This window comes from Lonchura striata, chromosome 9 (genome assembly GCF_046129695.1).
Source record: "Lonchura striata isolate bLonStr1 chromosome 9, bLonStr1.mat, whole genome shotgun sequence".
NCBI classification, from domain to species: Eukaryota; Metazoa; Chordata; class Aves; order Passeriformes; family Estrildidae; genus Lonchura; species Lonchura striata.
In genome coordinates, this window is record NC_134611.1 from 22,717,100 (window position 1) to 22,736,512 (window position 19,413).

The 19,413-nt window shown below is 35.9% G+C and overlaps 1 protein-coding gene across 2 annotated transcripts in view; it reads left to right on the plus strand.

The window, feature by feature from the left end:
• AGL (amylo-alpha-1,6-glucosidase and 4-alpha-glucanotransferase) overlaps window positions 1-15,229 on the plus strand; it is a 35,038-nt gene extending 19,809 nt beyond the window's left edge. For both annotated transcript variants that reach the window (XM_021525328.3, XM_021525313.3), the window contains exons 21-34: window positions 215-345; window positions 920-1,056; window positions 2,559-2,692; window positions 3,835-4,010; window positions 5,448-5,550; window positions 6,771-6,996; window positions 7,345-7,456; window positions 7,852-7,987; window positions 9,155-9,267; window positions 9,983-10,194; window positions 10,736-10,833; window positions 11,391-11,478; window positions 11,570-11,703; window positions 12,168-15,229. In XM_021525328.3, the coding sequence (XP_021381003.2) occupies window positions 215-345; window positions 920-1,056; window positions 2,559-2,692; window positions 3,835-4,010; window positions 5,448-5,550; window positions 6,771-6,996; window positions 7,345-7,456; window positions 7,852-7,987; window positions 9,155-9,267; window positions 9,983-10,194; window positions 10,736-10,833; window positions 11,391-11,478; window positions 11,570-11,703; window positions 12,168-12,285 (1,918 nt within the window). In that variant the 3' untranslated portion in view covers window positions 12,286-15,229. The remainder of the gene's footprint in view (window positions 1-214; window positions 346-919; window positions 1,057-2,558; window positions 2,693-3,834; window positions 4,011-5,447; window positions 5,551-6,770; window positions 6,997-7,344; window positions 7,457-7,851; window positions 7,988-9,154; window positions 9,268-9,982; window positions 10,195-10,735; window positions 10,834-11,390; window positions 11,479-11,569; window positions 11,704-12,167) is intronic.
• Window positions 15,230-19,413: the final 4,184 nt, after the last annotated feature.

The following is a 19,413-nucleotide window of genomic DNA, read 5'->3' on the forward strand; positions in this document are numbered from 1 at the left end:
TATTGTACATAAGACTGTATTTCTGAATAAACACTGAAACATCTGAGAGCATCTTGAACACCCGAAAAAATAGGCTTCTAATTTCCAAAATAAAGGATTGAGAGAACTATATATAGTTTAGTATTTTAATTTAAGTCTGAAATGAGAATTGTTTGTGAAATCCTTTCTCTCTTTCCTTACTGATGTTCTATTTTTTTCTCCCCTATTTTTTCAGAATTGCATCTAAGCTAACTTTGGCTGAACTAAATCAAGTGCTGTATAGATGTGAGGCAGAAGAACAGGAAGATGGTGGAGGCTGTTACAATATACCAAACTGGTCACCCCTAAAGTATGCAGGCCTCCAAGGTAATAGTTTAAGCATTATTTTTTCTGTCAAGTAAAAAAAGTAAGTGATAACTGCTCAATCTAGATCACATCATAATGCTGCTGTGTCGCTGCTGCTATTGTTTGGTAAAAAAAGGTAATTTTTTTCTGCTTGACCTTGCTACTAATTGGTGTTGTACCCAGGAAATCTCATACTAGAACAAAACCCCTCTCTCTCAATGCTTTGAAACTTAACACTGCAGCCCAGGATGTGTTTTAACACCAGTGCCTTGACTTTTAAAATAAAAGGAGAATAAATATGCTTCCAGTGAAAAGTTGCATTAATCTAAGCTGAGGTGTTATCAGATTACTGAAGAGTGTCTGTCATTTATGAAACATACAAATTCCATCATGCTAGTTATTTCCAATGATTTCATAAGTTTCTAGGATTTATGGTGATGAAACTAGAACTGGGTTGTAGCTTAACTTGTTATGCAGATGGAGAGAAGCAATCCAGTTAAAGCATCTGTTGCTATGTACCTTTTGCTCCTACATTGTAGCTGCTTTTTGTGATAATGATGTGTCTTTTAATACACAGTTGGGTTTGTATCTTCAGGGTTAATGTCAGTGATGGCAGACATTAGACCAAAGAATGATTTGGGTCATCCATTTTGTGATAATTTACGATCTGGAGACTGGATGATTGATTATGTCAGTAATCGTCTGATTTCGCGTGCTGGAGCCTGTGCAGAAGTGAGTAAAAACACTTATTTGGTAGCTTTGGGGTTTTAAAATGCTACTTATTTTCATTTTCAATTACTGATATATTTTTTTAATTTAGACTGTCTATAACATATTTCCTGTCTAGGCAATTCCTTCTAGTAGATTAAACCATTAATATGTTTTCCTTCCCTTCCCTCAATGCCTTCTCTTCTCCTTAAGAATAGACTGCAAAAGGGAAATGAAAAATATATAGGGCATGAAGGTATTGTTAGCTCTTGCATGAAGGCTTGCAGGGGTTCCTCTGTTTTACTTCTCCTCAAATAAAAAATAAAATTACTCATATCTTTTCTTTCTGCTAGGTTTTGGGTTGGTTTTTTTTTTTTTGAGTTGTTTGCTTGTTTGTTTTAAGAAAGTACTTTCAAGACAGTGCCTAAATATTACTGCATACATCAGTATGACAGTTGCAGTCAGCCAAGCACTGGAAGACAGGAATTTTTGAGATTCAGGGTTTCTTTATAGCTGTGTTACAGTGCAGTCCTTTGTTTATTTTCCTTCATGGAAAATAAATAACATGGCTTTATTTATTTCACAAGACTTCATTTTTGTAACTTACCTAACAAATACATTAATAAAGGCTTTAACTTTGTTGCTTCACTTTATTCTTGAAGTCTAGTAATACAAAGTAGAAGAATGGCTGAAACAGTCTTATGTACTGAAGCGAAGCTAAATCTGACCTGTGAAACCAAGCTTTTCTAAAAAACAAGTTAGTCTGATTCTTGCCACATTTACTGCTCTTCAAAGACTATTGCTTTTTTATCTATTTTTGAGTTATTAATTTGTAATGTTTCATTTTGTTTCACAGACTTAAGTCATGTGAAACTAAACTTTACAGTTTTGTCCATCGTGATGTTTTTGTTTTGTGCATTCTTTATCTGCAAGGCTTAAATCTTAAGGTACTTACAGAAAGTTGTCATAATGTTACTTAGCAGGGCTAGAAGGAAATAAATATATTTTCAACTGTCAAATGTTTTGCAGTGGTAAAAACATGTGAAGCTCTAGAATCCTGAATCCATGACACAGACCTGCAGTCATATTCTCTAGTGGCTTTACATAATTTAGCTCTGATAACTTTTTATTCCTGGTCCTGAACTTCATCTCTTCAGCCCTGTCTTTGTAGCAATGCAAAAATTCCTTCCAGTGCTTGGATTATAGTGATGCCCTTGGAGTTCTAATTTTTCTTTGCTACTTAGTTTTAATAACAATTTCTTGATAGTTCACTTTTTGACTATAAGATTAGCAAAATACAGTCTCCTTCTATACTTCACATTTTGGCCCATTTAGTATAGATGCAATACACATTTTTCTCTACTACTCTTCAGCTAAAAGGCATTAACTCTAAGAAAATGTGGAGCAGTAGGACACAGCATAACTGGGGTGTAATACATGTACAAAAACTGTATCAATATAGATCCTGAAAGCACTGGCTTTTGAACTTTGATGGATCAAGTTCTAATTCTATTGTATTTTAATAGGTTGGTAAATGGTTGAAGGCCATGTTTGTCTACCTAAAGAGAATTCCACGTTATCTCATCCCATGCTACTTTGATGCCATATTAGTGGGAGCCTACACAACGCTTCTGGATATGGGATGGCATCAGATGTCGAGGTATGCTTGGCCGTTTTATCAGAGCTGTAAAGGTATCTGTATACATCGTAACCTTTTAAATTTTATCTGCTGGAGAATGTAATTTGAATATATTCATAGTCCTCTAATGTAGAAGGGTAAAATTGGTAGAGAATTATCAAATCCATCTTCTAACAGTGGTGGTTTGGAAGACTGAGTGTTCAGACATCTATCCATGATTTCAATTTATAACTACTGTTGGGATTGCACAATAGGAGGAGGAAACCCTAAGGCAGTATCTTTTTTGACAGGCTTTGGAAGCTTTTTTTTTTTTTTTTTTTTTTTTTTTTTTGCTATAATTTTAGTACCAATGCAATGATTCCTTAAAGTTCAGGTAACTAAGAAAATACCAGATTGTATTTGATGCTGATGCTTTCTTCAGTGCTTCTCCATTATTACTCCCCATTATCTGAGCACTCTGCTTATTTTTTGAAAAAACTGTTAAACCTTCAGAGTCTGTTTCTTTTTTTCTTGCAAAGGGAAGAAAAACTCATTTCATGGAGGCTTCATTCTAGCTGTGAATATGCTGAACAAGTCGCTATTGTTTGATCCTGTTTTGTAAAAACGGGCATTAAAATGGGAATAGAATTTGATATGGCTGTGAAATCATGGAACATAATATATTTTATGAAAAAATGCTTGGAGATCAATTAGTCAGGAGTGGAGATCAGCTATTTCAGGGAATGCCTTAACAGATTTTTTGATTCGCAGTTTTTGTATATATATGTAAAAATGTGATGTTTAAGAATACTTACTAGTTTTGACAAACCTTTGTTCATAGTTTTGAAATCTTAGGTGTGTGTATAGGCATTAACTAAACCAAAACAACTTTTTGTTTTTAACTGTTTTGTAGAAGTACATGTTATAAACACTTCCATGGCAGTTATCAATTAAGATTTGGCTCTTAACACTGGGCACCCACTTTAGGAAAACTAGTGATTTACAAATTAGATCTTGGATAAAAAATCAGTTTGTGCAAAATGCTAGTATTAATTAATTGCTAGTTTTTTACAATTCTTACATGTAATGCTTGTCATAGCCTTCTGTAAATGTAAAAGGGTACATTTTATAGACTGCTATTGTTGAATGCAAAGTTATTTTAATGTAATTCTGTTGAATTACAGCTTTGTCCAGAATGGATCAACATTTGTTAAGCACCTTTCCTTGGGTTCAATCCAGTTATGTGGGATAGGAAAATACTCTTGTCTGCCAGATCTGTCTCCCTCCTTACATGATGTTCCCTATAGGCTGAATGAGATTACAAATCAGAAAGAACAGTGTTGTGTTTCCTTGGCAGCTGGTAAGTGAGAACAACCTTTAAATAAAAAGAAGTCTTCCAAAACAATTAAACTGCTTTTAGTAACTATATTAAAATCTTCTGCATCATGTTTAAGAACCATATGTGAAACACTGTATAAAATGTAGCAATTTCACTCACTTTTGCCTCCTGTTTAAGGTAAAGATTTGCTCATATTAAAAGTGTGGGAGTTTTCTCTAGTAGTACTCGTGGGGGTTGTGAGGGAGAGCTTTATTTATAAATGCTTTATTTAGAGACTTTTTTTGCCATATTTGTTGTTACCATATACAGAGATGTGCAAAAATGTTGTTTTCCTTTCCAGGAAATTTGCTTGAGATGAGTATACTTATCGTAAGGGGTTTTAGTTTATCTTTTATAAATGTGAATTTAAAAACTGAATTGTAACTTGGTTTACAAGTTCTCAGAAAGAACCATTATCAGACCAGAAGAACTCCTGATCTAAAACTGTCTCCAAAACGAAAGAGCATAAAAGCAGTCAGCAAGTAGTATTTATACCTCCAAATGTTCTGCCAGTATCTGGCAGTCTTCCTATGGGCATTTGCCTATGTCCAAAGTATTATCTTCTGTGGCTTAGAATGAGTTTATTTTGGTTCTGAGTTGGGTCATTCCTTTTCTGAAGCCATGGAAACTTTTAAGCATCCACAGATGGAGTGACATCTCTCTCAGTGGAGTGCTTTTCTTCTTTTTGCCATCACTATTGTGTAGCTTTATTGCCTTTCATTTCTGGATTTTAAAAACATTCCATTTGCCTGCTTCAGTGTTACTTAGAAGCAGAGGCACAGTGTTCCCTTAAACTGGTCATAAAGATTAATTATACTGAAGGGATTGGTTTTAAATATTTCTTTCACATACTCACTGGTAGTTGTGCCTGAGATTTTTTAATTGTATGCAGATTGTCACTCAAGTGCTGCTGCCATGTACTATAAATTTTCAGAGATGTGGAGGTCATATTGGAGAATTAGATCTCTAAGCTGCTGGAAAAAAGAAGCAGGATGTCTTTCACAGTGTTTGATAAGAGTCTCAACCTCTTTATGCTGCTGAGAGGCCACAACTCTCATGCATAAACTCTTTCCAACAAAGTGTTCCAATCATAGTTGTGTTTTTTTGGTTAGTTTTCTTTCTGTTTCTTTTAATTAACTTTTGGTTCAGTTGCCAGATGATTTAATAAACATTAAAATGTCACTGTTAGTGGTATGAGAAATGCTTTTGTGTGATCTTGAAATTCTAGAAGACATTATTCTAGAATAGGGTGTATTTAGTTCTATCAAGAACTCTGTCTAGGAAATAGTTAATTTGAACTATCTTAATCTAGGAAAAAGTTGTAAATGAGGAGGGTTTTTTTTACTTCTGGTTATACATGTGTGCTTGGAGATTTCTGCTATATCAATTAATTAGATGAATAATGACATTTCTTTTCAGGTTTACCTCACTTTTCTTCTGGAATTTTTCGTTCGTGGGGAAGGGATACTTTTATTGCACTAAGAGGTCTAATGTTAGTTACTGGGCGCTATCTAGAAGCAAGGTAAGACTGGCCTAGCCTTGCTTCTTGTTGGTTTTGTAGGAGTTGTGAAAAAACAGTGCTCTCAAAACTTGAGCTGATGCACAAGCTGTTTGAAACAGTTCGTGTGCAGTATAAAACTTTATCAGCACTAAGCCTATTTGGGAGCTCCCTCTAAGTGGGATTAAAAATACTACTCAAATAGTCTTTTGCCTTTTTAGCACTGATACAAAGCTGATGATCTGTAGAGATAAGGTAGTTTTAACTCCAGTAGTGCTACTGTTTGTCCTTGAATAAAGTGATTATTTCATTAGTACTTGCATCATTGTTACTGAGTAATAATTTCAGAATTGTTTACATAAAAACTTGAAGAGTTCTGTTCTAAACAGAAAAGTGTGAATGCAGGTCTGTCATGATGCTTTTGTAACTGCTAGTATTTGTCTATTGATACTGGAAATCAGCTAATTGTGCATTGTTGCAATCTGGTAGCTGTAAATATTTAACCTGATAAATGAGCCATACATAAGCCAGATGGATTTGATATTTTGATTAATATTAATTTGAATGGAGCTTGGCACATAATAGAAACATAAAAATTACTTGGTGTAAATCAGCATGTATATATGCTGTTTTACATTTAGCCAACTGTTAGCTTTCTTATGCAGAGAGATCTGCAGTCAACTAGGATGTTTATTTTGCCTTTTAAAGCTAGTTGGAATCCATGTTTTCTGCATGGTATGCGCAACGGTTCTCAGATGAAACTTCTCATAACCTCAGTTGCTGTCACCTCTCTGTATTTTAATAGGAATTTCCCATCTACTCCTGCCCTCCGTCCCCATTCCACCCCACCCATCAGAATGGATACCAGGGTAATCATATACAAGGTCAATAAAAACCTTCCCTGTGACCTCAGTGGGATTTGGATTTAGGATCTATATCGCTACCTATTAAAAAGCAAATTATCTTTTCCATATGAATATAGATGACGTATGTTTTGTACAAATTGATGTAAATGTATCATGTTCAGGAATTTGTTAGGGAATGGGTGGGTTTTTATTGTAAAAGAAGTTCATGATAAATTGGATAATGTGTAGCTTTCAACAGCAAACTTTCGGAATCTGTCTTTAAAATGCTGCTTGTCTTCTTGCTATTAATGTAACCCTGTATGCTTTGTACTTGATACTCAGTCTAACAATGGCCTTGAAGGCAATTTAGTTAAGACTGATTTTTTTTTTTTGTTCTAGAAACATCATTTTAGCATATGCTGGGACTTTAAGACATGGTCTCATTCCCAATCTGCTTGGTGGGGGAACACATGCCAGATACAACTGTCGTGATGCTGTGTGGTGGTGGCTTCAGTGTATCCAGGAATACTGTAAAATTGTTCCAAATGGATTAGACATTCTCAGGTGTCCTGTTTCTAGGATGTACCCAAGAGATGACTCTTCTCCTCAACCTGCAGGCACTGTGGTAAAAGTTCTTCTAATTGAACTATTTAACAAAACTATATTTTAATGAAAGGATGTAATTTTTTTTCTAGCTACAAGAACCTGTTGCTATCTTGTGTTTATAGTGAAATTTTATTAATAGCACAAGAATTCCACATTTTAGGCACTTCTTGCATCACCTGATTAGACCAAGTGCAAGGAGGAAAAAAAATCCATCAGCTTCTAAATCTTTTTGTTGCTTTTTGTCTTAAAAAACTGTTTGGTGTGGGAGTTGTTTTGGAATATCATATAAACTAAAGGCTTAAGAAATGCTTTCTACTAATTTTTCATTTTGCCTTTCACATGTCATCCAAACATGTAATAAATCTAGGATCAGCCACTTTATGAAGTAATACAGGAAGCAATGCAACGACATATGGAAGGCATAAATTTCCGAGAAAGGAATGCTGGTCCTCAGATTGACCAAAAGATGAGAGATGAAGGTAACATACACAGAACACTTGCTGTGCAAAACAGAAGTTGATGATTGTATTTTGTATTTCCTTTTCCTTCTTATTTCCTCTTCGAGGAAATCCTCTATTGAGGATATATGTTTTTCAATATATATTTATTGTAACTAAAACTGTATTTCTTTATAGATATATGTAATATTTTTGAAGTGCCTCAATAATAGTTTATTGTTAGCCACTGGTCATATGTTATGGTGCATATTACCTTTAAAATTTCACTTAAAGTACAGTTGCCTTCAGAAACATACTTCAGGTCTCTTGTTGGAAGGTCTTTTTGTTTATTAGAAGTTTGGGTTGGGAGTGTGGGTAGTTGCAGTTTTGTTTTGCCTAAAAAATGACGTTAACAACTGATACTCTTTTCTTGCCAGGTTTTAATGTAACTGCAGGCATTGACCATGAAACTGGCTTTGTCTTTGGAGGGAACCGCTTCAATTGTGGCACTTGGATGGATAAAATGGGAGAGAGCGACAGAGCTCGCAACACAGGAATTCCAGCTACTCCAAGGTATGAAAGCTAGGCTTTAGGCAGGGGGGGTTTAATTCTTTTTTTAACTTAAATTCTTCTGCAGAACCACTAGGAGTTCCATTGACACATCTGAGAGGTTATCTCTCAAATGTTCTAAACATTTCTACCTACTAAAATGTTTATGGAATTTGTTCTCTGTGTACTGATTTGAAGTCAAAAACTGTGTTTTTGGGTAGGTGAAGCCCATGGCTTCTGTCATAGTCTTAGCTCCATGCCAAGAATTGACTTCTGAATTCAGGTAGTAAAATGTAATTTAGGAAATACTGTATACTTGCTGTACTAGCAGTACTTTGTTATTCAAACTTCTCATATGAATTATATATTATTGTTAATTGTGTTGTCTGAATACTTCTTAGTTTGAATTCAAAAATATTTACAATATCTACATTTTCAGAGTTGAGACTAAACATTTTTAAATAGGCTCTCTATTATGTGCTAACAAACTGTTGCAGGCATCCTTGCTTGAATTTTGTACAGTATCAGTTTCAAATTAATTGCCTTCCATGGGTAAGAATTGAGGAAACTGTTATCTTGACAAGTCAAGCATTTTAATTGGGAACCAAGAGCGATTGAGGTTCTTTCCAAAAGAGCCTGAGTTGGTGATATGAGAGAGAAAATTCCATCAAGTAGACAGTAAAGCTGAGTATGATACAATATGAAATATTTGCATATATTGATTATGTGAGTATTACCTGAAAAAAGAAGCAAGTCCAAGAAGTGCACTTAGTGCTAATCTTAATCCCTCACTTTTGACTTGAGTAGTCTCTTATGGCAGAGCTATGACCTAAGTTACAGAAGTGTGTGTACGTTTGAGAAGCTTTGCATTGAACACAGTTTTAACACCAGAGGACCATATTTGGGGTTGACCCTTTTTTCGTATTACAGTCACTGGTATAAAATTATCTTCCATTTGTGCTAATTAGCTGGGTATGGTAATACCACTTCAAAGAAAGGCAGAAAAACGTATTTGCTACCCAGTTTACAATCAGGTTCATTCCCTGACTGAGGAAGAGGGGAATAGTAGGAAAATGAGAAAAATAAATTGTCTAAATAAGAGACTTATGAATCTAAATTTTTCAGTTACTCATTGAACTTTAATAACATTCTTACAGTAAATAATGAGTTTTTTTATCATTATTATTTTAGAGATGGCTCTGCTGTGGAAATAGTTGGCCTGTGCAAGTCGTCAGTTCGCTGGTTGATGGATTTATCTAGGAAAAACATATTTCCATTTCGTGGAGTCACTGTAAAAAGACACGGTAAAAACAGGCACATCTCGTTATTGTATTACTGAGATGTAAAAATAACTAAAACAATGAAATAGCAATCATATAACCTCAGAAGAAGGTTTAGGGGTAAAAGGGCAAAACTTGAGAAAGTATCTTGTATGATCAAAATCCTTTTGTTAGTATAAAAATGTATTAGAAGTTTATATCATCTTCTCAATATTTCAAATAGTTTATTCTGTGGATTACAAATGAATTTCAAAGGATGAATCCCTTTTCTCAAAATGGGTATAAGTGATAAGGTTACTATGTATGATGATGATTGCAGCATTCATTACAAGAATGCAAAGTAAAATGATGCAGGACACTATTTTCTCTTTCTGTCCTGCCCCCAGTATTCATAACACAGAAAACCCCTTGCTGGGAATATTTATATAAACATCACAGGAAGTCCCTTATCTTTTAGAGGGAGTACTCTTCTAATTATAAAGTTACTTTAAGCTTAACCAGCCCAAGTGAATATGTACCCTGTGGAGACTTTGATGTTGTGTTAGTCTCACTAGAAATTTCAGTGAGCTGTTGCTCCTGTGACCTGTACAATTGGCCTAAATGTAGGGAATCCCAAACTGAGAGAGGTGCTCTTGGTCTGTTCTTGTTATATTAAGTGTCAGAAATTCAAGAAGCATACTTCTGCTGTTGTCACCGTGGCTTATTGCAGAAAATTAACACCATATGTGACATCTTGTAGGAAAGGAGGAGATTATCACATATGATGAGTGGGACAGGAAAATTCAAGGACACTTTGAAAAGCTGTTCTTTGTCTCTGAGAATCCATCAGATCCTAATGAAAAACACCCAGATCTTGTACACAAACGTGGAATTTATAAGGACAGCTATGGAGCTTCGAGTCCATGGTGTGATTACCAGCTCAGGCCAAATTTTCCAATAGCAATGGTTGTGGTAAGTGTGGGGAAGTGGGAGGAGGGCTGTGCACTTAAATGCAAGCTTAGTTCAGTTATAAAGAAAATTTTAAGGTCCATCTGCATGACATTCTATCAGGAACATACATTGCATGGAATAACTTCTTGAAAGCAGCTTTTTTTTTCCCATGCTTTTAATATTCATCCATCTTGGACTATCTCCTAAAACTATGTCAAGACAGGACTTGCCAATTTTCCATGTTCACTGTACTCAGAATATCTTTTATGGCTAAGTCTGAGAGGCTGCTTTTCCCATCAAATTGGCTAAAAAGGAAGGATTCTTTGTCTTCATTGGATTTGTAAAGAGCTTCAGTAATATTTGTTGAGGGTATATAAAATAAAATCAAAATTGGAAAAAGCACTGGGTACCTTCTGGTTTTTTGCTTACTCTGACTTTCAGGTTTCAGAAGTTGATTCAGTAATGCAAAAAGTCAGGCTTTTTGTTGTCTTCTGCCTTTGTATACACAGCCTTATGTATGTATATGCACAAAACATTCATTAAATCTTTATTATTTTGTTAGGCCCCTGAGTTGTTTACACCCGAGAGAGCTTGGAAGGCTCTGCAGATAGTAGAGGAGAAGCTTCTTGGCCCATTAGGCATGAAAACCTTGGACCCAGAGTAAGTACAGTAGAGATAAGATCAAGTGGTAATTCCTAAAGACAATAAACACAACAGTAGGAATTATTTGATGTAGGGCAGGGGTGGTGATGGTGTGAAATTTTCATTTATACCAATGAAATAAGGCTGCAGGAAGTGCTTCCAGAGCAATTGTTTTGCCATTCTAGAAGTCTATAATTGATTTCTTTATATTGGCAATGGCTGGGGTGGTTTTGGATGCCTCACAGTAAGTAAGTCAAATTTGGTATCATACCAAAGATGTTGAATTTGCATCTTGGGATGTACAGTGTTTGATACAGTATACAGCACTACAGTTACAGTAAAAGGATAAAATTATGACTCTTAAGTCCTTTCAAGATGCTGACCATTTTCCTACAAATTTAAACTTTATTTGGAATTTCACTGTCATGTAAAGTACAGAACCAGTTGGAGACCTCCCTAACTTAATCATCACTAAATGTAAATGACAGTTTTTTTGCTTAATTTCTGTTTTCCTTTTCTGTGTATCATTTTTAATTAAGATTTTGTTTGCATGATACATTTTTTGTTTCTTGCAGTGATATGGTGTACTGTGGAGTCTATGATAATGCTCTTGACAATGACAACTACAATGTAGCCAAAGGGTTTAATTATCACCAAGGACCTGTAAGAGCTACTTCCTTCAATTTTAGAAAAAAATGTAGTCATCTTTTCAAACCAGCTGCTTTGGTAATCATCTCTTTCATTCTTTTTTTAGGAATGGCTGTGGCCAATTGGATATTTTCTCCGTGCCAAACTTTATTTCTCTAGGTTGATTGGTCCAGAGATATATGCAAAAACTGTAGTTATGATTAAGAATGTTCTTTCTCGCCACTATGTTCATCTTGAAAGGTAAGGTAACAGCAAACACAAATATAAAATATTAAAATACCAAGCTAGTGGTATCTGCCATCCAATTCCATGTAAGAGTACAGATCTACTGTATAAACAGGATCTCTTTTCTAGATAGGAAAAGATATGTGCAATTGCAGGTCTCAAGTCACATTTCAAATACAGATGAGATCTAGTGCCTTTCACAGATTGCAGAATTCCTAATACTTATCCACATGAATACTGGGTGAAATAAATCTTACACAAAAATTAGCATCCTAATTCATACAAGAAATCAGTTTCAGAAAAAATGACAGTGATTTCGTTTTTTTAAAAAAAACAAAGTATATTATGTTTTACAAAGTTTGTTTTTAAAAAGGGCAAGTAGTGACAGATTAAAATTGCAGCAGATAGAATGACGTGTTGTTCATTTTTTTCCAATCTATAATCTAACAACAATACTCATTTTTGTTTTCTCTTATCAGATCGTCCTGGAAAGGACTTCCAGAACTAACCAATGAGAATGGGCAGTATTGTCCTTTTAGCTGTGAAACTCAGGCCTGGTCAATTGGTGTTATCCTTGAAATCCTTTATGACATGTAAAAGTTTATTTTGATTGATTTGGTGAAACTTCTGTGGTCTTACTAGTGGGCATAAATGAACACTTGGCTTACACTGCAAGGGAAATTAACTGTTCAGCACAATCACTTAAGTTGTGTCCTGACTTTCAGAGATGCTGAATGCCAGCAGCTTCTGTGCCCTGTAACTGTGTGGGGCTTAGGTGTTTTGAAAATCAGGGCATGACAACAAAATAAAACTGCAGTGCACACTTGATGCAGCAACTTTTAGTAAGGAGCAATTTTAAGAATATGCACAAACTTAATTTTAAGTAGCTTTGGCTTTTTAACCTATTCAAAACAAAATCTTAATGTAACCAAGTAAATTTGCTCCTTCCTGAGCTAAAAACAAGTAGCACAGCTCTTATGTTTTTTCTTTTCTTCGTCTCTTAAAGAGTAAATGGATGTTTCTGCAAATGCATGCTTAAGAGGGAGTAGACTAACCTCTGACTTTCTAAGTTTGGTATGCTTTGTGCTCTAGCATCATGAAGGAATAATATGTTATCTCTCCATTGAACTGTATAATGGGGATTTTTTTGTATGTGTTCAATTGAACACTCCACTATACTAAGCAACCACAGAAATAAAGTGTGAGAATACTGTAATAAAACAACTTCTGAAGTTATATATAAAATATTGAAAACTTCACTTTGAGAGTTAAGCAATAATGAGATAACATCCTATGTTAATCTGTCTTTAGATTTATTTAAATACCATGAGCCATATAGTAAACCTGTTTTTTCATTTATATCTGGTTTTCACCATGGGTAATTCAAAAGAAGTGTGCATACAAATGCACAGCCTATATGTTTGTTAGGGAAGGCCAAAATGCTTGACTGCTTATTAGATTAATTTATTGAAGAGATAGGGTCACCTGAGCCCTTCTTTTCTGGGAAAATCCTAGCTCTATTAATCAGGTGAAAACACTTAATACAATGGAAAGACATAGTAGCCTACTATCACCGAGAAGAATATGAGGCTTCTGGGCCTTCTGAAATTGCACCAATAACAATAAGCATGCTGTGTGGTGTCCTTTGGGAACAATCCAGTGAATATAATGCAAAATGTCTTTTTTCATATTTGGATGCCTGCATGTCTTTATTAAGTTCAGGGTTCACAAACTGAGAGGCGAGCAGCTGGTAATTCTCAAACTCTTCATGCAATTTTTCCACCTTAGTGCAATAAACAGGCAGAGATTGGGGTTGACAACACTTCACACATCACAAGGCAGAAAAGCAAAAGCACTATTTCTGAATGTTACTGAACATATTCTGTTAATTGTGCAAAAAATAAATACAGGATGTAATTATAATGCACTAAAACACAGATCAAGATTTTATCATATCTGTATATTGAAGTTTCTGTATTCTGTCTAAAGTACAGTGCGCACATGCTGTCTTGTTCGGGGAGATGTATTTCAGGTAGATACTGTAAGGGCAAGTTAACCAGTTCAGGAGGTGAATTGTAAGTGGCTATATCTCATATCCTATTTGTTTGAAAGGTTAATAAGGATTTTAACTCCCTTGCTGAAGTGTTCAGTCCTTAGAAGTTAGGAAAGGTAATGTCTATATTATACCTGAACTTTTGAGCTGCAGTATATGGGTTGAAATTTTTTTATTTTCTCAACACAGTGCATAAGAAATGTCATTTGATCAAAAATGTTACTGAAATGTCAGCTACAGATTAATTTTTTAATAATGTGCAAGAAGCATAGAAAGTATTTTTCATACTGCACTGAATTTTCCAAAACTCTTGGTTATTATATTGAGGTTTATGTCCTACTGTTTCACCAGCTTTACTGTTTTCCTGGGTACTTATTTCTTGTGTATAATTTCAAGGTATGTTTTATGGCTCCTGTAACTTAGAAAGCAGGAACCAAATGGCAGAAAAAGAATTTTTTCTTACTTCATGAAAACATTTTAAAATTGGAAGTGAAGCTTAAGAGCTATAACTGTTGAAGATTTCCACCAGATAACAAAAATATATTAATTGGCAGTAACACTCTTTAAGTGTTGGGGAAAAAAAAACATGAGAAATTTTTCTATGCTATGTACAGATTGCTTTCCAGTTTTGCAACCTGCACTGCTGCTAGACACTGCATATTTGTCACTGCTAGGGTTTTTCCTACCTTAATAGTAAAATTTGAAAGATAAATCACCACTGTATACACAAAAATACATATGCTATGAAACTTCTAAACATGCCCATTTATAATGTTGCTTCTGCACTGATTTGTTGAGCATAGTTTTAGTGACAAATATTTTAAATAGGAAAAAATATGTATTGGTTGACTTTGCTGTTAAGTAGCAACAAAAGTAAGATTTAAGGTTATTAACTTTATGGGAGGGTGGTTTATTGGTTTTGGGGGGTTTTCTTATTTTTTTTCCTCAAAAAGCTACTCAACACTTTGTCAAGCCAGACAGTTTAAAAATGAAGAGGGAAGAAAACAATGTTAACTCTAACATAAAATGAGCTGATATCCATATAGATCAAGTCATTATCCCCTAAAAATAGCTGACTTATGTTTACTGATCCTGAGCTGTATCATTATCATTTATATTTTATACTCAAAGGCTTCTAGTAATGCAAGCTAATAATTGGTAAAATAGAAATAAACTAAATAACTCGGTAAGAACTGTGCATCCATTGTGTTCTAGGTGGTGCTTCTTGATCTATGTTATATTAAGAATTATTTTCCTCCCAGTTGAAATAATTTTAACTATCACCAATGTTCACACAGTTAATAGCTCTTGATTTATTCAAAGATGATTAACTTGACAATTCAAGTAAACTAATGTATCATTCTCACACTGCATGTTGTAATGTAAAATGGAAACATGAGCTTTACATGTCTGTCTATCACACAACTGATTTTAAAAAATGTCATTATTCATTTCTGAAATGCACAAAATAAAACTCTTTAATTCAGAGTTAACCTTTTCTTGTGATTTTTTTTTTAAAGTCAGTCTTTTCAGCTGATGTTACTTGTTCATTTCTTGCAATTTTACATAGAGGAGAGATTGTTAACCTCTCAGGTTAAAATATGCTAACAACACTTAATAGAAAAACAACAGCTTATTAGGGAAAAAAAACATAAACTTGGGATTCTTATGTTGGTGTCAGTGTCAGCTGTCCTATCTGAGTTTGAGTGGGTTTGGGTTAGCAGACCTTCTGCTATGAATATTTATATAATTTAAGTCATAGTATTGCAAATTCACCAAGACAACAGTCTTAATTAACTGATTTACAGATACCCAAGTGATACAGTGATTAACTTTTGGGGTAAACATTCCTATCACTATGGAGAAGGCATTTTCACTTTCCAGCTCTGGTTTGTAATTGAAGTCTCACAGCTCAGGTGCCTGGTATACATATATATGCATATACATGTGTATGTTTTGCATATATGTTTTGTACAGTCCTCGTTTCATTCCATGCTTTATAAAAATAGTAATTTTTTTTCTAGTTCTCTATTCAAGCATTTTCTTTAGGAAGAAGTTTATCATTCTATTGCATATACTTTTAGTAAATATTCTATTGAAAAATGGGTAAGGAAGTGTAGAAATGACAAGTCCCAGAGCTGCTGGGGGACGTTGGTAAGGTCAGAGCTGCCACCTCAGCCCTCACGGCGCCTCAAGCAGCTCAGCCAGGAACGGATGGATGAAATGTCGCTGTGAGTGGCACGTTTCTCCTGAAAGCTGCTCTGGAGCTGGCAGAACTGGGAAGCGCCTGCAGTCGGGACTCCGGAGCCCTGCGCGCGTTGCCGTGCGAGGCGAGGCGGGACCCTCGGCAGCCGGAGAGGGGCCCGGCTCCGCGCCCGGCTCCGCGCCCGGCCCGCCGCTCCCCTCAGGAAAACCGGGGGAGCCTTCCCCAGCTGACAGCTTGTTTTCCTTTTCAAACGAGCCTGCAAACAGTAACGAGGAAAATGTACTGGGGGTTTGTGCCGACTTGGGAGCTGGTACGCCTGTTGCTTAATGTAGCAGTACAAGGGAGACGTCAGCTCTCGTTCTGCCACGTGAAGGCCGCGTTCTGCCAGATTTGCCTGTGCGTTTGGTATTTCTCTGAAGTTACTGACTAAATTAAAACAGAGCTTCCCCAGTTCTGAATTGTACATCAAATTGCAGGTGACCAAGTGGACCATAGCGATTTTTAATGGGGAGTGTTGATTCCAGAGCAGTGAACGAGGCACTGAGTTGACTGCTAATTGTTTTAACGATTGCTGTTTTTTACAGGGTCACATTCTGAAGTAGATTTAATGTGTGGTGGTACAAAAGTGAACCTGAGAATAATACTGAAAGCAGACTGTGGCTTGTCAGGTGGCAGTCTGAGCCATCTGTGCTGTTCCAGGCTCTTGTGTTTCTGTAAGCACTTGTCCAGTTCTGTTGGCCTGTGACACGTTTGTCTCTGTGTACTACCTCCTTGAACCTGTTTCTCTCTGAAATCTTAATCTATGCTATGTGTCTGTCCTGTTTACAACCTTTCAGCCACAGGCAGCTGTTCACCCTATGAATAATAATCTCAGCATATTACACAAAGTTCAGTACCACTGACTATATTTGACAAATAATAAATTTGTTCAATTCACATAAGCTTATGCAATGTGTCAGATCCATAAGCACTTCCCATTGCTTTGTGTGCCACAGCAATATCTCAGTACAACTTCAGACAGAGAGACTGGGCTTCATATAGTGCCTTTTTGCAACAAGAATGAAAACTGGCCATGAAAGAAGATAATTATGCTGCAGCCTGGCAAGGGTCTTAATTTGGATGATGTGGACTCCAGATACTAAAGGAGGTAAGTTTTTTTAGAGTTCTGTATTTCTAAATTCAAATAAATGGCAAATAAACTGGAGCTTAATTTTATGTGGTGGTGAGAAACGTAAGATGATGTCTTCAAATCAGTTCTAAAGGAAGATACTTGCAGTCTCATGATTTACAGACTGACAAGTACAATTATTTATAGCATGATGCTGTAGAGTAGGATTAAATTGTAATAGTGGTCTTTTTTTAAGGTGATTTTTAGAGTTACAACCTCATAATTTGAGAAAGTTGAATAATCTATTCTTTTGTGGGATACATTCAGGGGCTGTTTTTTTTAAATTTATTTGTAATTGGTTTTATCACCATTTTCTATAAGGGTCCTAGATGCAGCCTAGACCTGGAGAGGGTACCTGTTTTAATAGTATGCAACGAGAAATCGGTTCCAAATGTAGGAGTAAGGCTCACAGCTGCTTGTGTACAGCCTAAAGAGCAGCCAAATAATGAGGTAGAGGCGTCTTAGCAAAAGCAGTCGTTGGAGGGCAATAGTAGGTTAAGTGTTGCCAAGATGTGTTGCAGTTGTGTTACCTAAGGAGAACTTGGGGTAGGATTTTGAGGTTAGTTAGTGTATACATTTTGTGGATATGACCGACTGATTAAAGTGTCAAAGATGACATGTTAGACGGGATCTTAGTTGAATGTAAAATAATCCAGGGACTAGCACGATGGGCTGGAGGTGAACACCTCAGCAGAAAGCTGGGGATGAAGGATGGGGTAAGACCAGTGCAGCTCTTTATTGCAGACACAAATTGGAATGTCCAGCGCGGCAGCAGAGCGTGGCGCGCTTGGCCGCTGTGGCCCCGCTGTCTGCGGCCCGGGCTGGCCCGGCCGTTCGGCTCCCCGCTCCCTTCCAGGCTCGGCATTTCTGCACGGCTGCACTTGCTGTGCCAGCTTTGAACGGCTCAACTCTCCATTCCCGCACGTCAAAATCATAACAAGTTTCTAAATGTTTAGAAAAACTTTCATTAATATATCCTCATGTGGGAGAAGTGGGAAAGGAATACATCTTTGATGGTTTAGTGACAGCTTGATTTGTTAAAGGAATAACTGGAGCTAAAGAGTATTTCAGTATTAGAAAATCCAGTAATATATGTCTCTGTTTTATTGCAAAGTTCAAGATCTATTTATCTCCTAAAAAATGGGAAATGCTAGGATATGAAACCAGGTGTATGTTAGGCATTTATTTATTACTTGCGTAATAGTTCATTTAATGTTTCTGTAATTGCTGGCAAATTTTTTCTGTTTCCTTAAATGCATTGTTTATGCACAAAATTTTAATGTGAAAACTGGAAATAATTCTGCCTGGGCAATCTTTTACTATAATTGTGGGTATTTTAACTTAAGTATGTTGTTACATGGATTTTTTTTTTTTTTAGTGGCATTTATTGTGTGTTTAACAGGCTGCGTTTTCTAGCAGTTATTCCACTTGTTGAAGCCAGATGGGAACACCCACACATTCAAGATAATTTTGTTATTTGTAAAGCCTATAATCAGACCTACTGGGACAGCTGTTCAAGAGCTGGTTTTGTTTTCTTGTAATGGCTATCTGGCTAGTACTGCTGGAGGTCTCCCTTCAGGCCTCTGGAGGGCCAGATTCATGTTTGGAACAGTTAGGTTACTGCAGAGCTTTTCCAAGGCCTCCAGGAACCATTTAGTTAAATTTAATAACCAGATAATGCTATCACCTGGATCAGAGTAAATCTAGAGTAATTTAATTTCTATGCCTTGAATAATTGCAGGTTTATTTTTGTATAATTTGGTCTTTAGACAACTTATACACCTTCGCAAACAGCAGTTAAAAGCATAAATCATATGTAGCAGTGCAATACAGTTGTTTATTCCAGGGTAGGGAGTCTGTACTGTGCTGGGGTTCATTGTCACAATAGTTTCCTTGAAGCAGTTTCCCCCTCATGCAGAGATGTTTTGCCTTCCATGTAAGTACCTTTCCTGGAGTCTAACACAACATACTGTAAATTCTGCTGTAGAATTTTGTGGTAGAGTTCTACAAATCTGGTAGAATTTTGTACTTTGGATTTATCAAATTGGTGAAAACATTCTCTTCAGGAATATTAAAAGCAAATAAGCAAATAACAATTAGTTGAGGATCAGGGGGTAGGGGGGTGATAGTGGTAGTAGTAGGCAGATGTTCCTCTGGTTATTTCCATCATGTTTTCAAATAACACCTTACAAAAATTCCTTAAAAGCACTAGGATTTGGAAATCTATACCTGTGTTATTAGAAAGTCTTGTTTTGTCTGTGCTGGAAGATTGAGCAGAGAAATCTGAAAGTTATAATA